We start from the raw sequence: 19836 nt of genomic DNA, 5'->3' as shown, positions 1-19836 counted from the left end.
ATTGGGGAAGTGTTTATGGTAATTACACCTATAATGAAGCTAAGCGGCTTGTTTTAACAACATGATACATACAGTGTGGGCAGGCTTGGAAGGGGCTTCATTGTAGGGATAAGCAAAATGGCAGTAATTAAGGGCAACCTTAGAGGTTCTGGGGAGGCCCTGGGAAGAGTCTCCCAGCCTCTATGTTTCCATGTGCCCACAAGGTGGGGACCGTGCTCATGGGGAGCTGAGACTGACTCTGTGTCAGTGCAATGCAAGCTGAAAAGCAGTTCTAGGAGGTCTGCACTGAAGCCAGAAAAGGTGAGCGTGGTCTTTGACAGACATGGGTGTGGTCTGGGGAAACCCCAGCTGTGCTCCACACCTGGCAAGCTGTAATTTAAAGCAGGCAGTTGGCTGTGATCTCTCTGGCCCATTTCCACAGTAAGAATCAGGGGGGTTAAGCAGGGCTCTGAAATAGAATGGGCCACATTGAAATGCCCAGATTTGCAGACATATTTCTGTTCTGTTTTCAATTAATTACAAGAAACAGTCAAACCTTACTTCACCGTGCATGGTCTCTTGAAATGTGTGTTAACTACTTATGCTAAACAATCTGTTCCACCTGGTATTTGCACTATTCCAAGACCTAAGAAGCTTGTCTCTCTCTCACCAACAGAAGTTGGTCCAGTAAAAGATATTACCGCCCCCCCCCGCCTTGTCTCTCTAATGTCCTGGAACCAACACAGCTACAGCAACACTGCATATGCCTTACTAAGGCAGTCTAAGAAACTGGGAATTACTCCAGGCAGCAGCAGTCCACATAAGATACATTCATGCGGGACCAGGGAATTTCTCTATCAGTGGACAATAACTTGAATCACAAATTCTAGAAAGTCAGTGAGGATCTCACACCCATTCATGACCTCTCTGTCGACTGCGCTAGAAAAACGTAACTTCAACATCAGACAGACTTACAAAAAGTGTATTCGCAAAATAGGCAAAAGTTGTTCCTGGCAAAGGGAGGAAGGATGGCGCTGTGTTTAGAGCATTAGACTGCAATTCAGCAGATTTGAGTTGACGTCCCAGCCCTGCCACAGACACCATATGTCACCTTGGGTAACTCACTTGATCCTTCTGTTCCTCATCTGCAAAGTGGAGTTAATGGTTCATTTTCCCACTCTATTTCTGTTGTGGCTATTTAGATTACCAGCTCTTTGGGAGTAGGGACTGGCTCTTGCTATATGTCTGTACAGTGCAGGCCCTGACCTCCATTGGGACCAGTAGGTCCTACTGGGATAACAATAAATAAATAATAATACAATGTTTGTGTGTTGAGCTTTTCCTCTCCTGATTCTGCAGCAGCCGCTGGACAGCCAAGGATGGATCCTGGGAAACTGAAATGAGGAGAAGCTCTATTCTACTGATGGGTGTTGGGCTGAAAGCACATTTCACTCTGAGGCGGGGGTTGCGAAGGGCTACCACAACACAACTAATAATGATCATTAAGGCTTCAGCGAGATGCAGCATAGATTTTAAGATCAGCAGGGACCACTGTGATCATGTAGCCTGACTTTCTGCATCATCACATGGGCCATAGGACTTGCCTGAATTAATTAGAGGACTGGGCCAAAAGAAACCTGATGAGGTTCAACAAGGACAAGTGCAGAGTCCTGCACTTAGGACGGAAGAATCCCATTCACTGTTACAGACTAGGGGCCGAATGGCTAGGAAGCAGTTCTGCAGAAAAGGACCTTGGGGTTACAGTGGACGAGAAGTTGGATATGAGTCAACAGTGTGCCCTTGTTGCCAAGAAGGCTAACGGCATTTTGGGCTGTATAAGTAGGGGTATTGCCAGCAGATTGAGGGACGTGATCATTCCCCTCTATTCGACATTGGTGAGGCCTCATCTGGAGTACTGTGTCCAGTTTTGGGCCCCACACTACAAGAAGGATGTGGATAAATTGGAGAGAGTCCAGCGGAGGGCAACAAAAATGATTAGGGGGCTGGAGCACATGACTTATGAGGAGAGGCTGAGGGAACTGGGATTGTTTAGTCTGCAGAAGAGAAGAATGAGGGGGGATTTGATAGCTGCTTTCAACTACCTGAAAGGGGGTTCCAAAGAGGATGGATCTAGACTGTTCTCAGTGGTACCTGATGACAGAACAAGGAGTAATGATCTCAAGTTGCAGTGGGGCAGGTTTAGGTTGGATATTAGGAAAAACTTTTTCACTCAGAGAGTGGTGAAGCACTGGAATGGGTTACCTAGGGAGGTGGTGGAATCTCCTTCCTTAGAGGTTTTTAAGGTCAGGCTTGACAAAGCCCTGGCTGGGATGATTTAGTTGGGAATTGGTCCTGCTTTGAGCAGGGGGTTGGACTAGATGACCTCCTGAGGTCCCTTCCAACTCTGATATTCTATGATTCTATGATTCCTGCTTCCAGTCCAATAGCTGTGGTTGAACAAGAGCAGATATTTTAGGAAAAAAACAGCCAATCCTGATTTTAAAATGTCCAGTAATGACAAATCCACCATGGCTCTTGGTAAGTTGTTCCAAGAGTTAACGACCCTCTCTGTCAAAAATTTCTCCTTATTTCCAGTTGCAATTTGTCTGGCTTCAATTTCTAGCCGTTGGAGCTTATTATATCTTATGCTGCTAGACTGAAGAGCCCGTTATTATCAAATCCCTGTTCTTTGTGTAAATACTGATAGACGGTGATCAAATCACACCTTAACCTTCACTTTGTTACAATAAATAGATTGAGTCTAAAACAGGTTTTCTAATCCTGCCATCATTCTCGTGGCTCTTCTCTGAGCCCTCTCCAATTTATCAGCATCCTTCTTGAATTGTGAGCACCGTATCCAGCAGCAAATGAACCAGTGCCAAATAACTAACTAACTAACTAATCCCTCACTCTTACACAGCACTTTTCATCAGTGGTCTTCAGGTGCAGTACAAAGAAGGTCAGTATCACACGGAGTTAACAAACCTCCTGTCTCCTACTCGATATCACCTTGTTTATTCATCCAAGGACCGCATTAGTCAGCAGGAGAGGAGTGGCACAGTACTGCTCAAGAGATTTTGCGGCTGGCATATCATCATCATTGCTATTATTATTATAGCTGTGCCTAGAGGCCTGAGTCCAGGATCAGGGCTCTACACATGACAAAAAGACAGTGCCTATGTGCAAGAGCCAGCAGCGGGATAGGGCAGGCAGATGGGAGGAGCACGAGGTAACTAGACTATGATTGGTGTGGTAAGCAGCCGCCACAGCGCAGCTGCCTAACCACTGTACTTAACTAGCTCCCTATGGCACCCCTGCTGTTTTGCATGCTTCCAGCCCCACTCTTCCTTGAGCACACACACCTGGTGTGGCTAATAGGCACCGCTGACATGGAACAACATGCTTTATTAGCAGCATGCAGCTGCTTTCCTTTCCCACCCCACAGGCAGCTTAGGTTCAGGGGGCAGACCGGTCACACTAATTCCCACCAATCTCTGGCTGCTGCTGCAGGGGTTTTCTCTCCCTCCTTCTCCAAGAAAGAAACCCACTCTCCTTGCAGGCTACTGGGAAACGAAGGAAGAGGGTTTGCTCACTGGGTTTCAGATGCAATATGTAACTGCAGAGCTAGCCACTTCTTGGTTCCTTGCCACTTTGTGTATGTGTAATGCTGCATTAATGCCAGTGTCCTGCTTACATTCCAGTGTGGGTAATTACATTCTTCCACTTGCAGTTCCAACTGCACATGGCATTCTTATGCCCATCCTAAACCACTGTGCAGCAATACTATGCTGTTAGACACCTGTGAGGGGTGTTCCACACCAGAGATGGCTGTATTTCAGTAGCAGGTAAAGCGATGCCTATATAACAGCTATATTCCACTAAGCGTTATGTCAGCTTCTGCAAAAGAAACTGCTTTTGGATCTGAACTTTCCCAAAGCTAAAGGGGTCAGGCCCATTTCTATTCAGAACCTATTCATGTTTGTCTAACACTATGTGTAATTTATCAATAATTATATACGGCTTAAAAGAAACCCCGAGATCTGAACTTGGTGGCTTCAGCCCTTTGCTGGAGACTTAAGAATAAGGAACCTGAGATTTTTCTGCTCCGGACAAGTGACCGTGTTGTCTTCATTTATATCCCACCGCAGAGGTGATGGCAATAAAACTCTCTCTCTCTCTTGATCTCACTAAAGGAAGGCTGAGTGCTTGAGAGCATCTTATGGCGATGCCTGTAGGTGTTCTACTGCCCTGATGCTATTTCCCAGCTAGCATCTGGCTACTATTTCTAACCACATGATTTTAGAGTGCAGCAGGACATTTTGCTGTTAGTGTATGACAAGTGCAGCTCAGTGGATGATACTGGAGCCGCTACAGCTTTCAAGACATTAAAAAAAAAACCACTGAAAACAAACAGATCTCTGCGCTCTACTCTGCAAGTGATGAAAAGGGGACCAAACTCCCCAAACACCTGCTCCAAGAATCCATCTGAGTGGGAAAAAAAGTTGAGTCGGATTTAGTGTGGTAATACTTTTAATTAACTCTGCCTTTAAAGCCTTCCGTGAACGAGGTAGGAATTAATTAATCTTTAAGGCTCCTCCTGACGTCACATGGGAAAGGGCTGGGGGCCATTTATATTGTCTGTGGTGACCTCTGGGTGACCCCACAGCTCAATGGGGAAGGGAGCCGGGTGGTGTGGGGAAGCAATCCAGGGCTACTCAATTTCGTGCGCGGAGATGAAAAAATTCTTTGGTTGGAGGGAATTAAGGAGAGGAGAAATGTTAGTACACTTTTAATTGGAAACCAGGGTCTTCTTTCAGAAGGGCTTGTTTACTTAGGCTTGGCCACTGGAGCTCAGGGGAGGCTGTAATTGAAGCAAGGGTTTGGGAGATTAAAGAGAACATATGGCTTCCACAGCCTTGCTTTTCATCTGCATTTTCTCACAAAATGGCCTTCGGTTTGTGTCTCTCCCTCACAGCCTCTTACATTTCTGGAGGGCCTTTGGGAAGGCAGCCACCGGCTGGATACACAGCTCTTAATTTCACAGCTCTTCTAGCACAGGGAAAGTCAGAGATCAAGCTCCACTGCAGATCTCGATGGGGTTCACCTGGCACTGGGGGAAAGCTGGCTGTGGGGACAGGTTCAAGGCCTCAGGGTCTCACTCCACCCAAGGTGAGTTCGAGAGACAGGAAACCATGTGAAGGAGAGTCACAACCTCGTAGGGGGGAACTCTCTGGTTTCATGGCTGTAGCTCCCATTGTCTTGACTGGGATTTATGGCTGCTCAGCCCTTCTGGAAATCAGGCCAGCAGCCTGAGAAGAGTTAGGGGACTCAGAAGCCATGGGAAGGGGTTAAAGGAGCACGGAGGTGGCTGGCCAGACTGCACAGGTGACTCCTTCAGGAAAGGCCGCACTAGAGCTCTGCTTATACTGTGGTTCTGCCTGCAGAAGCACAGCCTGGTCCTCTTAATACATGACATGGTATTACCCCACCTTCCTGGAGCACCGCTCTGCTTTGGGGCTTACAGCTTGGTCTCCTTTCCACAGGGCACGGCAGCAGTCCACTGCTTCACACAACTGCTCAGCCATGGTGAGTGCAAAGCCATCCCTCTCCAGAAGAGGGCAGCGTATCTTCCATTTCCACTCCACCTCGAAAAAGGCGCATTGAGATGTTGGATTGCCAGACGGCATCACAAATGAAAGTCACCATGTCACATGCACACCACCACATTCAGTGAGATCCCACTACTGAACCCATTGGATGGGAGGAGCAAAGAGATAAACATCCTGGACTGAGCTACAAAGCAGTCACATCACAAGCAGCAATGGTGGACCACCAGTAAAGGTTTAGGCATTGAGTCTGCTTTGGGGATAGGTTCAAAAATTTGGATCCTGTTCTGAAGTTTGTCCCAACCCTCCAGATCTCCTGGGTCTCCAGAATCTGGCTGGAGTTTTCATAGGAAGAGACTTTTTTTCCCCCTGAAGTTTCTGCCACTCCTTTTGGTTGGGCTAGAAGTACTGTAAGCAAAACTGTTGGGAATACCTGGGAACAAGTTAGCCAAACTTTTTCAAACCTCCAAAAAAAAAAAAAACCCACCCCTCACAAATCAGATCTGGTTCACTTTTGGGGTGAGGCTTCCTGTTGGTTCTTATTTTATCTGAATTGGCTCGCTTGTTCCTCAATAAATATAGATATTTATCTCCAGTAAGTTAAAAGTGGAGGAAAGAGGGATTTTTTGCCGGTTGACTTTCCAAGGTCTGATTCAGCACCCTCACAGCACCATGTTCCCAATTCATACATTCCAATATTGGACAATCATCTACTTGACTTTCTAGCAACAATACTTGCAACTGCACCCTCAGCTGTTGGCGTTCATCATTTGTGACACTAATTGACTCAATATCACATGGCATGGAAGCCCTCCAATACGGGCCATCCAAATCTGTAGAATATCAGCTTCTCTCTCCAGGAGATCCACTGGCTATAAGGGATCTTACTCATTCTCTGGATACTCACTCACCATAACCGCTGCATCTAAAACATACAACCCTCATAACAGCGAAATCAGCAAGGCACCCAACACTCACTACAACAGCTGCAATGATTTTCCACCTCCATTACAAGTGCAGAGAAAGGTCCCAGTCCATCTTCATCACACCTGTACTGGAAAGGGACATTCCCAGTCAGAGGATAATGAGAACTATTTGTTTTCCAAATGGCTTAGGGGAGGCAGTGCGACCTACTGAACAGAGCACTAGACTAGGATTTGGAGAGCTGTGTTTTATTCCCAGCTCTGCGACTGGCCTGCTGGGTAACCTCAGACCAGTCACGTCACTGCTCTGTGCCTCAGTTTCCCCGCTTGTGAAATGATGCTGACCCCTTTTGCAAAGCACCTGAGATCTGCTACAGAAGAACTAGCTGTTATTACAGCAACAAAGACTTGCTACAAATGACTGCCGGCTGTTCCTTTCACAGGGCTCCGGCCTCCAGGTGTTTAGCACCTTATCATCTGACAACATGTTTCAAAAAGGAAGCAAACAGTATTTTGGAAAATCAGATGCAATTGCAAGATACAGGCAAATGGCATGTGTCTGTCTGCCCCTGCTCTTACATGGTGTCGTTAGGGACTGCAGCCTGTCTTTAGGGATACCGTATAACTGAAATATTTCTGCTTAAAGTTCATTTTCTTTTTCTAGCCTTTGCTGCGGGACTGTTCTTATTTAGGGTTTGTAGGTTGTTTTTTTTAAAGGAAATGTTAAACATTTATATGTAAAATAATGAAAGAGGCCGATCCAAGGCTCTGGCACCCTAACACATCATTAATAGCACAATCAAATTCCAGCAGCATTAAAGTCACCATTTCAACGGGAACTCAGCCAGCCACGCACCTATCGAAACTCCATCCCAGCCCTTTGTCATTTGGGGAATCACACCCTCAGCCCTTTCCAGACATCCTATCAAACAGCTCCTTTGGCCATATGCCTGCAAGGTCACCAAATCCGGGGTATGTCAGGCTCAGTTTTGGAGTCAGGCTATTTATTGTGGTTCAGAGGCTAGGGAATAGGCAGGGAATTTGGGAGACTTGGAGTCTAGTCCCAGTTCTGCCCCTGAGTCACCAAATGGCCTTGAACAAGGTACATCACATCTCTGTGCCGCAGTTTCCCCTCTGTAAAAATGGAAATAATGATAAAAATACCTAGCTTTTCTAATCCCCAGATCTCAAAGCACTTTACAAAGGAGGTTACTATCCTTAGACCCCATTTTACAGATGGGGAAACTGAGGGGAAAGGGAAAGTGACTCACCCAATGTGACCCAGCACACCAGTGGCAGATCTGGGACTAGAACCCAGGTCTCCCTATCCAGTGCTCTATCCACTAGGTCACGCTGCCTAATATTAAAACTTACTTTTAGATTGGAAGCTCTTTGTGGCACAGACAGGCTTTGGACCTGGGCAAAATTTTTCAAACTAAACTCCACACTCACCCAAACTAAATATATAGTCAGTTTGATCAAAATATTTCACAAGTTCATGCAGAACTACTAACTGTGGTATGTAACCTATCACTTAAATCAGATACTGTGCCAGATGACTGGCAGATAGCTAATGTGACATCCATTTTTAAAAAAGGCCCCAGAAATTATCCTGGCAAATACAGGCCAGTCAGCCTAACTTCAGTACCAGGTAAACTGGTTGAAAGGATAATAAAGAACAGAATACAAGACATAAGTAAACAGGATTCGTTGGGAAAGAGTCAACGTGGCTTTTGTAAAGGGAAATCATGCCTCACCAATCTGTTAGAATTTTTTGAGGTGGTCAAACAAATATGCAGACAAGGGGTATCCAGTACATATAGTTAACTTGGACTTTCAGAAAACCTTTCATAAGGTCCCTCACTAAAGACACTTATGCAAAGTAAGCAGTTATGGGATAAGAGGAAATCATGAATCAGTGGTTAATAGAGAGGAAACAAAAGGGTAGGAATAAATGGTCAGTTTTCAGAATGGTGAGAGGTAAATAGTGGTGTCCCGCAGGAATCTGTACTGGGACCAGTACTATTCAACATATTAATAAATGATCTGGAAAAAGGGGGAAACAGTGAGGTGGCAAAATTTGCAGATGATACAAAATTATTCCAGATAGTTACATCCAAAACTGACTGTGCAGAGTTACAAAGGGATCTCACAACATGGGATGACTGGGCAACAAAATGGCAGATGAAAATCAGTGTTGATAAATGCAAAGTAATGCACTTTGTAAAACATAATCCCAGCTATACATACAAAGCGATGGAATCTAAATTCACTGTTATCACTCAAGACAGATTTTGGAGTCACTGTGAGTAGTTCTCTAAAAATAATATCCGCTCAATGTGCAGCAGCAGTCAAAAAATTAACAGAATATTAAGAACCATTAGGAAAGAGGTAGATTATAAAACAGAAAATATCATTCTGCCACTATATAAAGCCATGGTATATCCACACCTTGAATACTGTGTGCAGTTCTGGTCACCCATTAGAACTGAAAAAGATGCAGAGAAGGGCAACAAAAATGATTAAGGGTATGGAACAGCTTCCGTATGAGGAGAGATTAAAAAGACTGGGACTTTTCCGTTTGGAAAAGAGACAACTAAGGGGGGATATGATAGAGTTCTATAAAATCATGAATGGTGTGTAGAAGTGAATAAGGAAGTGTTATTTACCCCTTCACGTAACAAGAACCAGGGATCCCCCAACAAAATTAATAGACAGCAGGTTTAAAACAAACATAAGAAAGAACTTCTTAACACAACAATATTGGTGTGAGTGAGGTTCTGTGGCCTGCAATGGGCAAGAGGTCAGACTAGATGATCATGATGGTCCCTTCTCACCTAAAGTTTATGAGAACACACAGTCAGTCTGTGGAACTCATTGCCACGGGATGCTGTGAAGGCCAAATCTATAACTAGGTTAAACGAAAATTAGGTAAGTTCCTGGAGGATACAGCCATCAATGGTTATTAGCCAAGATGATCAAGGATGCAACCCCATGCTCTGGGTGTCCTAATCCTCTGACTTGCAGAAACTGGGACTGGATGACAGGGGTGGATCTCTCGGTAATCGCCCCTGTTCTGTTCATTCCCTCTGAAGCATCTGGCATTGGCCACTGTTGGAAGACAGGATACTGGGCTAGATAGACCATTGGTCTGACCCAATATGCTGTTCTTTCGTTCATGGAAAACAAATTGCTTTGGCCAAACAAGGAAGAGAACTCCAAAAGAGTCAAAATGTTTTGTTTCAACCTTTTCAAGACAAAATGTTTTGATTTTTCTGTTCGAACAACTTTTCATTTTGAATTTACTTCCATTTTATTTCATAAAAAAGGTTAAACCCTCAGAAACGAAACAAAACATTTTGGTTCGTGTTGACTGAAACATTTAGTTAGACCTGAAATGAATTGTTTTTAAAAACTTTCTTTTCACTGAAAAGTTCAAAAAAATTTCATTTCAGGTCAATCCGAAACAGATTTTTTTAAATTTATTTTTCAGACCCGCCACTGAACCAAAAGATCAGTTTGTTGCACAGCTCTATGGGCATTTGCACTATGTATTTGTACAACACTCAGCATAATAAGGCCCGGAATCAGTTGAAGTTCTTAAGCTTGAAAGACTGTCTCTTTCACCAACAGAAGTTGGTTCAGTAACAAGCTATTATCTCCCCCACCTTGTCCGCACAATAATACATACTCATTATAATAACTTAACTCACTTTTGTAAAGAGATCTACCAAGGTAAGCTGCTAAGTATTATTGTCACTGCATAGGGAAGGCATCTGTCCATCATTTCAACATTCCAAGTCCCACAAACCTTCTGCATGTCCATAATTCTGCATAACCCTTGTAAAATACAGTCAGAGCTGGCGGGATGGTCTAAAAACCTATCAATGAACAGTCTATCAAGGGAAGGAGTGTGACCTGCTTTCACGACAGCGCAGAGAGGAGTCAGGCTGCATCATGGATTCCTGCAGGGGTCTCCATGGAGCAACTCTTCCTCCACCTGCAAGGTGGAGGAGTTGGTAGATAGGGGGTCCAGCCCCAGATCTCGATTGTATAAAACATAAACTACTTGTCTGCACTTTCAGGATCCTCCATGGGCTTTCTCCACCCTCCGTCTCATCCAGTAGTGAAAGGTTGACTCCCACCTCCGACTGGCTCATGATGCCAGCCTCCATCACCCACTTATATCTTCAAACCCGCACCTTGGTACTTTCTTCCCTGCTTTTCCTCGTGCTTGGAGAAGCACCCTGCGAACAGCCACAAAACTAACACATTATTCTCCTTCGGATCCCTCATTAAAACTCCTCTCTTCCATGAGGCCTACAGAAATCTTAATAATGGTTTGGCTGTGGGTGTGCAGAGCCCACGGCCAATCATTCAGACGGGAGTGATTTCACTTCCTAGTGCTCCCACCTCTGTCGGTCTCCATTGGTTGTGTCTTGGCTTGTGCTTAGTTTGTAAAGCCCTTCGGGGCAGGGATTGTTGTTTGGTTTGGTGTTTGTACAGCACCTAGCGCAATGGGATCCTGGCCCACGACTGGGGCTCCCATGATTATCTCTGTCTCCCTCTAGTGGCTAGACCACACCTAGAGATTTAAAAGCCTGCTCCTCCCTACAAACTAATGTTATTGGATGCAAGACATAGAAGCTGGAGCTTTTAGAGGCAGAGGTATGGGTTCAGTCATCACACAGGAGCCACGAAGGAGTCTCATTACATGACTTGAGTGGGAAAAGCAGCCACATTGTTATCGTGGGTTACATACCCACCCCTACAGCTTGGAGTGGTTCTCAGTTTGGATTTATATGTCCCAGCTGGGGTCCATCTCTCATAAGCTCTCTGGGGCTGGGGCCGTCTTTTTGTTCTGGGCCACAACTGGGGCTCCTATGCGCTAAGATCATACAAATCAATAACAATAGTCAGGCATGTCTCTGTGGGGGCCTGGACTCACTCCCCACAGCACAGGCCACAAGCTCCTCTCTGCTCCGGGTTCCCCCTTACCGGAATCCGACAAAGCCGGGCTCACCAGGCTGAGCAGCTCCCGCTCCTTCTCATAGTCGCTCTTACACAGCAGCTGGCCTTCCTTCAGCACGAACTCATCGCCCTTCTGCAGCCGCCTCTCACAGACGCAGCAGCAGAAGCAGCTCAGGTGGTAGACGCTCTTCTGGGCCCGCATGATGAACTCGCTGGGCGCGATGCCTTCAAAGCAGCCGCCGCACTTCACAGCGAACAGCCTGGCAGGAGAGAGAGAAGGAACATGTTCCAGCGGGGCTGCCAACTTGGGGGCACCGTGACCCCTTCTGCTGGTTGCCACCTTGCCCCTGATGGGAGGGACACGCCAAATCTACATTAAACAGACCTGTCCTCATCTTTAATATGGAGCAGTGGCTTGTTGAGCCTGCACTGCAAATCCCAGTGTCCAATGCTCCACCTTCCCTCTGTGGTCTATTAAGGACTGTGTTGGAATTGCAAGCTATCACTTTAAGAGTTGGGGGGGTTTCCTGGTCCTGCTTGCAGCCTAGATGACTCTTTGGTGAAGCATGAAGTCCAGGGCTCAGAGAGGCAGAGTCAGGCTGGAAGGAGCAGCCTAGAACATGGCGGGGTGAGTTGTGTCCCTGTTTTATGGAGCAGCCTGCTTTGTCTCTCTCTGGTTTTGGATTCTCGTGTGTTATCGCTGTGACCACTGAGAAATAAAGTAATGTTACACTGCAATCTTCCAGCAAGATTATTTGATGTTTCTAATCTAACTTTTCTGCGGGTGTGCTGTGAACATAACACCATCAGTTCAAGGTGGAGCACTGCATGATGCAACCTGTAGTATCCACGGGCCTATCACTCCATTTTACGGTGCTTACTTCTGACAAATAAGAAAATAGTGGAGTCAAGAATTATGTAAATGAAGTAATTCACAACTTTCAATTACCTAAAGTGTTTGGGAAAAAAAGTACATACCATAATTAAACTGCAATACATTTCTAATCTCTGTGGGTAATAGAGTGTAGCAAAGTCCATCTTACTAATTATCAGAAGTAATAGAAGTGTTTGGTTTATTTATACTCAAGATATTAACAAGAATAAAGTCAGAGTTAAGGTCGGTAGTGGACTGTGGTTCATTAAGAAGTAAAACAAGTACTAACATACACAAAATAAAAGCTAGAAGTGCTGAAAAATATTTCTAGATTCTGAAATGAAATTATCTGAAATTTCCTTTACGTATTTCCCAAATTTTAAGGCACGAGGGTTTTGTTTATTTAAACTGATAAAAGCTAAATGGAAACATACTTTTTTATCCCATGAGTTAAAGGTAAACACAACTCCTGACCACATCATAAGCATCTATGCCTTATATTAGGTCCAAAAGGTATCCTATGTCTACCCACAAGGAATGCAGAGCTCTGCATAGCCCAAAAGATTGTCTATTCCACCTATGTAAGTTGGTCCAATAAAAGATCTCTCTCCCATCTTGTCTCTTTCATATCATGGGACTAACATGGCTACAACACTGCAAACAGTTTAAAAGCCATTTTCGTTTGGCAAGTTTTGGAAAATGTTCAATTTTTTGTCAAAAAAATTGTGTTTCAGAATTGAGGTTTTTAAATATCTTATCTCTCCCTTTTTAATTTTTTTTCTACTGAATGCACTAAAATGTCATCAATATTTCTCTTTTTCCCACTTTTTTTCATGTCATTTTTACTTTTGCAGTTCTGACACTTACAAAAAAAATGAACACTTTTGCCAAAGTTACAGAGCAGCAAAAGGAAAAAAGAAAAGAAAAACCACAGACCTGGGCCCCGATTCTTCAACTATTTCCTTGTGTGCTCAACTTTACTCCCTGAGCAGGTTCATTAATTCCAATGAGGCCTCACCTGCTAGGAAAGTTAAGCACCTGCAGAAGTGTTTGCAGGATCAGGGCCTACAATTTTCAATTCCAGTTTCATCAAATAAAGAAAAAAAAATTGAATCAAAGTGAAAATGTGTCACAAAAACTCAATTGATAAGAAAGACCATTTTTGACTAAACTTTTTATTTTGAAAAAATTCATTTATCTCTAATAATAATTATGGCTAAAATTTTGTCTTTGAATTCAGAACGTGTAATATATTGCAGACTGTATTGTCCTCCTGATTTGGACATAGATGTTTCAATGCAGCACAGCCTGTAAATTGACTTCAAAGGATCTTTAACAAATTTACACCAGCCGCGTATCCTATGTTTAGCCCTTGTAGGATGATGCATTTGAGGCTACAATAGGTTGTTTTACCCATCTTTAATGATCACGATCCTGTAATGTAGCATGAAATGTACTCCATATTTATTTTTGCCTAGTGGATAGCACAATGGACTGGAACTCAGAAGACCTGACCCTGCTACTGACCTGCTGGGTGACCTTGGACAAGTTGTGCCCCTGCTCTGTGCCTCAGTTTTCCTGTCTGTAAAAAGGGGCTAATGAAACTGGCCTCTTAAGTAAAGTGCTCTGAAATCTACAGATGAAAACGTGCTAGGGGTTATTAAGTAATAGGTGTTAGTCATAAGAGCAAGAGATTATTAACTAACTGTAATGGAATTTTTCCCCTTTCAAGAGAGGGGATAAGTCTTGTTAGCACTAGTAGGGAATATCACCTGTTCAACAGGGACACTTGACTCTCCCTATTGGAGACTCACATTGAGAAAAATAGGTTCCATCTCCTATTAACATTATTGGGGTGAGCTCCCCATGGGTATGGTGGGTGAAACCTCTATTAATATGAACGGTGTGTACTTCCCTTTGTGGTGGATGTGTATCCCTGGTTAATATTACTGGAGTCAATTCCCCCATTCATAAAGCCATTAACATTACAAGTGCCTATTCCCCCTCATTAACATGGTATGTGGACTATTGTCCATCATTCAGTGTAGGAACCACAGAAATCACCCTTTGTCTCTAGTCTGCCCCCTTTGCTTATTCACATCTCTGGAGAGAAGGGCTGTGATCCAGGCTATTTCCATTAATGCCATACATTACAAGGCTGCTTTGGTTTATTGGCATCAATTCTTCAAGTGCACCATGTAAACATAACAGCAACAGCAGCTGCCACCAATTAGCACCAACGCCCATCCTACTGGAATAGCTGTCATTACCGCAGGAGGCCAGCTCTGCAGGGGGACGAGGGAGTGGGATACAGAGTCTCCCATATAATCTGTCTCTCAATCTAATCTACAAAGAATCTAAGTGCTGAGCAAGGTTAAAATGCAGAGAACCACCCAGCACGCAGTCTGTGCATTTGTCCAACATACTCCAGGTGTAATCAAGGGCCATGATTTTGAACATGATGTTATTTCTTTATCCTGATTTCAGCTCAGTCATAGGCTGTTATTTTGCATGTGCTGCCAGGTCTTCTTCCTCTCTTGCTCTTTGAGGAATGCTATTCTGAAGACATGTCTTACAGAAATGACCTGAAAATATCACGGGTAGGACTCTTCTCAGCTGCCTTTGAGAAGGTGTTGACTCTGGTTCTTGCTCTCTTGAATCTCTACTTGCTACACGCCCAACGACTGTGGCTGCCACAAAGGCTGGTCTTTTAAATCACAATGGCCTAGACCCTCTGGGGTTTCCAAAATCATCAGCAGAACTTCAGCTAGATCTTGTGGTTCACAGACAGCCTGTGCTGGATGCGGCATGCTGGGATGTGAAGTGTTCTCTTTGGCTCATTCCATTGATCAGCATGTGCTGCTCCTTTCTGGATGTCTCGTCTAGGCAGAGGAGTGAGAGCTGAAAGAGTCTAGTCATGTATGAATTACAGCGGCTGGGTCTCCATTTGAGGGGAATGGGTGGAGACGTCAGGGTTGACCCAATTGCTCCTCCAGCCAAATTGGTGGTAACATGTCCACTGACATCAGTGGGAGCAGAATTAGGTCAATGCTGAGTACTTTTGAAAATCTCTCGTTGGCCAAAGGTGAGAGAAGGTGCTTTAGTGCCTGCTGCTGATTGATGCACCAGGGTTAGTGGTGAATCCAGAGTGACCCTGAAGCTGCATACTCCCTTACCCACCAGCCAGAATGCACAGTCGACAAAGAGGTGATAGCTTTGGCCAACACCTCCAACTATTTACCTCTCCAAATTAGCATTACTTCAGTCCTTCCAGAATTCTGATTAAGCCATCTGTTCTCCATCTTGCCTTGAATCTCCCTGAAGCCCTGGATGATATGAGGACACAGTGGAGGGAAAGGATACTTAGCATACTGTTGACAGCCTATGTTGTCTCACTCTATCACTGAGGTTTGTACTAAAGTACGTAAGAGGAGCGGTAACAAGACCAAGCCTTGTGCAACTCTGGATGGCAGAGATTTTGGGGAGCAGGAGGTGCCTGCTCACCTAATCTGTTGGGAAGGACTGAAGAAAGCCGTCTCAGTGCAATTATGGTGATTTTTTTTTTTTGCTGGATCTGGTAAGTGAGTTAGTACTTCAGAAGTCAGACAAAGATGCTGATACTGCTTGACCCATCTCCTTGAGGAGGAAGTTCAGCAGTACGAACAACAATGGCCTGAAGAAGACTTTGAAGGATCCAGGTTGATTCCAAGGCCAGAAAGGACCACTGTGATCATGTAGCCTGACCTCCTGCAGAACATAGGCCAGAGAACTTCCCTGAAATAACTCCTCCTTGAAGTACAGCAGATCTTCTAGAAAAACATCCAATCTTGATTTTAAAATTGCCCATGATGGAGAATCCATCATAACTCTTGGCAGATGGTTCCAATGGTTCCTGAGGATCTTGCCCCAGAAGGAGAGGACTGAAACTCAGTCAGTGGCATGTTGTGAATTGGGTGGGTTATTGAGTGTTTCAGGGTGACTGATGGTGTCCTCCCTGAGGGATGAGCTCACTATTTCTATCAGCAGAGGAACCAGGCATTGCAGGCTGGATTTGATCACCCCTGAGGGGTAGGGTCCAGGTGCCAGATGGTGCCACAGAATTCACTCTGAGCTTCAGCAGCTGAAGCACTGTGCCCAATTCTGATGAAGTGTCTGGTTTGTGAGTCTCCTTCTGCACAGGTTCATTGATCACGCGGCCGAGGAGGCTGCGATTGGTTCACTCGATTTGTTTAGAAAAGAGAAAGGAAAGCTGCTCATTGCAGGTAGTGGCTGAGCTTGGGGTAGAGTGGACACAATCTGGGCTTTGGGTTGACTGACTATTCAGAACAGCTTCCAAGGCTGGAATTTGGAGGGTGTTGTGGTAGAGCAGAGGCCCATGAGTAACTGGCCAGAGACATTGCCTGAGTTTGTATAAATTCCTTATGTTGCCATTGTTTGGATTCTGAGGAGGTGTCCTCCAGCTTCCTGCCTTTGCATTTCAACTTCCTCCATTTGTCCAAGAACCATGGTAACCTTCGTGGGTGGTTCCATGGTAGGGGATACTTCCAGGACTAGGCTGTTGGTTGGTGCTCACACTTCCTAGGCCGCCTTTCACCTGTAGATCACTGGTTCAAAATCAGCCAAGTTCAGACCATTTGATGGCCTTCAATGGGCCTATACAAATGCTGATCAGAGTCCAGTTACAGATCACATCACAACTGGAGCCACTGATGTTAATCTCAGCAGAGAGGTCATGGAGACAGAGCGAGGTTTGCATCTTGGTAGGTTGTTCTGGCAATGCACAGTTTAGGCACATGCCCATTTGGCATTTAGTCTCTTGGGCTTTCAAACCAGCACTTCCCCGCACACTGAAGTGTTTAAAAGAACTGTAGAAAACAGAAGGTGATGGGTTGTTCTTGGGTGGAGGGTTCGGAGTATCATTCAGATGCTTCCCAAATTGTGGTGTACCACTTGTGTCTGTGGGATGAGACCAGCGTCTATGGTCTGCACTTACCTCTTGGTTTTGTTCATGAAACACAGGCACCGCAAGCTAATGTGTTCATCTTCACGGCACCCTACCAGTATTTTACAAGTTCCCTGTGAGGCTCCAGGGTTCTGGAACCCGGCTCTCTGGCTCCTGGACACACCGCCACCCAAAAAGGTCTGTTTGAGTGGGGAACAGCTCCCTATTAGCCCTATGGCCTCAACTACCAGTGGATGTTCTACCACAGAGGCCCTGACTGGCAGTGCCTACCAGATTCCCTGAGTGGCCCAGGCATGCTATGTAAGGCCTAGGGAAGACATCTGCAGGCTGGCTGTGAAACTAGTTAAACCCCATTCTTGCTGCTGCGACAGACCCTGCTGCACACTCCTAGTCTTGCTCCTGGTCCCAATTCGTGGTTCTTGGCCCCTGCTCCACTCCTGATTTCTCACCCTGCTGCTGTTCCACTCACATACCTCAGCTGACCTACTTGGCTCCAACCCAGTGCGGCTCATTGACCTCAAACATGACCTTGCCCTACAGCGTGACACTAGTATAGACTGCTGCTTCCGGCCTGGACCCCCTGGACTGAACTCAGAACCTAGTTACCGAGCTGCCTCTGGCCTCCATCTGCACCTCATAGCTGGGATCCTGACATTCATAGATACTGTGATCCTCTAGTCTGACCTTCTGCATAAACACGCAGAGAATAATTCTTCGTTACTACATGACACTAATTAAGTCCAATCACTTGGGCTTGAACTACAGCATGGTGTTTAGAAAGCCTCCAACCTGTATTGAAAGAGTTCAAGCAATGATGAATTGGCCACTTCCCTTGAATACTTCATATTTCCCTGGGTTTCCCATGAACAGCTTGGCAGACTTTACCAGATGATAACATTCCTCATCAGGTTCTCAGAGTAGATACTTTTTAAAAAAAATCTATTGAACCCCCCCCACACACAGAGGAAATGAAATGCCTCAGTCTTGAATCAGTCTCATTCCAACAAGGAGAGGAGCAGATGTGTGCAGAATATTGACAGCAAAATGCTGAAACTACCAGAAAATAGATTAATCGGTTCCGAGGGCAGAAGGGTCCACTGTGATCACTGGGATTTTCAGATTTCATTACCAACATGAAAGCTTGTAGGCCAAAACAGTTGCTCAGCTACATCGGACCAGATCCTAAGCTGGTGTAAGTCAGCATAGGATAACTGAAATCAGTGCATCTGCTGAGGCTGTGTCCTGTCCATTTTTTGAGTGCTTCAGAGACCCTTTTGGAGAGAAAATTAGCACAACCTGGACCCGTTTTAGACTGCAAAGACGGGCTCACATAGAGATACACAGAAATCCTCCCTCTGCCCCCCCCCCCATTTAAAAATCTCTAAATAGTCACTCTGCATCAAGCACAATTTAGGGTGTCTGTAAGAAATCACACCAAACAAAAGGAACCACCACAACAAAAATTGTACTAATTTGCACCTTTCTAGGCCATGGTCCTGGCAACTGGACCCCTGTGGATGGACCCCAGCACCTACACAGTACCTGTGCAGACCCAGTTATACGATAGGGATCCTAGAGATGAGATTATGGATCCCCAGGAGACAGAGACAAAGCACCTACAGAAAGAGGTGTGGGGGGGGGTGTATATGCAGACAGATATAACCTATGTGCTGTATCCAGCTGAGAGAGCTCCCAAGCCATACATGTCCCACAGGGCCACAGAAAACAGCTGGACTGAAGGCCAGACTTATCTGTTAAGAGCTGAGGTAAAGAGCTGCCCGAAGGCAGCCATTTGCACTGCCCAATGTGTTTTATTAGTCCAATAAAATCCAGGAGCTAGGCTGCCTATTGTTGTGTGCCATCTACTGGTGCACCATGCGCTAGCTATTGATGCAGACATATGCTTGGGGAATGGCCAACACTGGGAGACATCTCAGCTGCCCCTCACGGAGCTACAGAGCATCTGGGGGGGGGGGGGGGAAGAGCTCTTGTGAAGACATTCCCATGCCCTCACCTCTAGCGTCTATCAATCCTAGCTCAGACTCAGACCCCCATCACTAGAGCACCACACACTCACGCATTTTGCCTCACAACCCCCCTGTGACAGAGGGTAGTGCTTCATGGGTGGAAAACCGAGGCCCAGGCAAACCAACGGGCCCAGATTTCAGGACCTTTGAGGATCTGGGCCACAGAGAGACTAATGGACAGGTATTTAGGCACCTAGAGCGCTAGATACGTGCCTGGTGGTATTTTTCAAAAACACCAAAACAGATTGAAATCAGCGGGAGTCAGGCATTTGGGGAGTTCTTCCACTAGGCGACAGCCTACATCTTTAGTTGCCTAAATGCCTTTGAAAATCTGGCCCTAAGTGCCTTGCTTTGGCACACAGTAAACCTAGGCTGGAGCTGGGAACTGAACCCAGGACTCTCAAGCAAGCACCATATCCACCTGCCTCTCCACTCCTGAGTCTGCTGACAGTTAGTCCTCACACGCTGAGTGCGGACACTGGGCTCACTGCTG

The 19836-nt window shown here is 45.4% G+C and overlaps 1 protein-coding gene across 1 annotated transcript in view; it reads right to left on the bottom strand.

Moving 5' to 3' along the window:
* LMX1A (LIM homeobox transcription factor 1 alpha) overlaps nucleotides 1-19836 on the bottom strand; it is a 140597-nt gene that overhangs the window by 18280 nt on the left and 102481 nt on the right. Inside the window, exon 4 of the mRNA XM_039485242.1 lies at nucleotides 11507-11739. Coding sequence (XP_039341176.1) covers nucleotides 11507-11739 — 233 coding nt within the window. The remainder of the gene's footprint in view (nucleotides 1-11506; nucleotides 11740-19836) is intronic.

The sequence above is a fragment of the Mauremys reevesii genome, linkage group 8 (genome assembly GCF_016161935.1).
Source record: "Mauremys reevesii isolate NIE-2019 linkage group 8, ASM1616193v1, whole genome shotgun sequence".
NCBI lineage: Eukaryota > Metazoa > Chordata > Testudines > Geoemydidae > Mauremys > Mauremys reevesii.
Note: the sequence above shows the minus strand (reverse complement) of the source record. Positions and strands in the feature narration are given on the sequence as shown.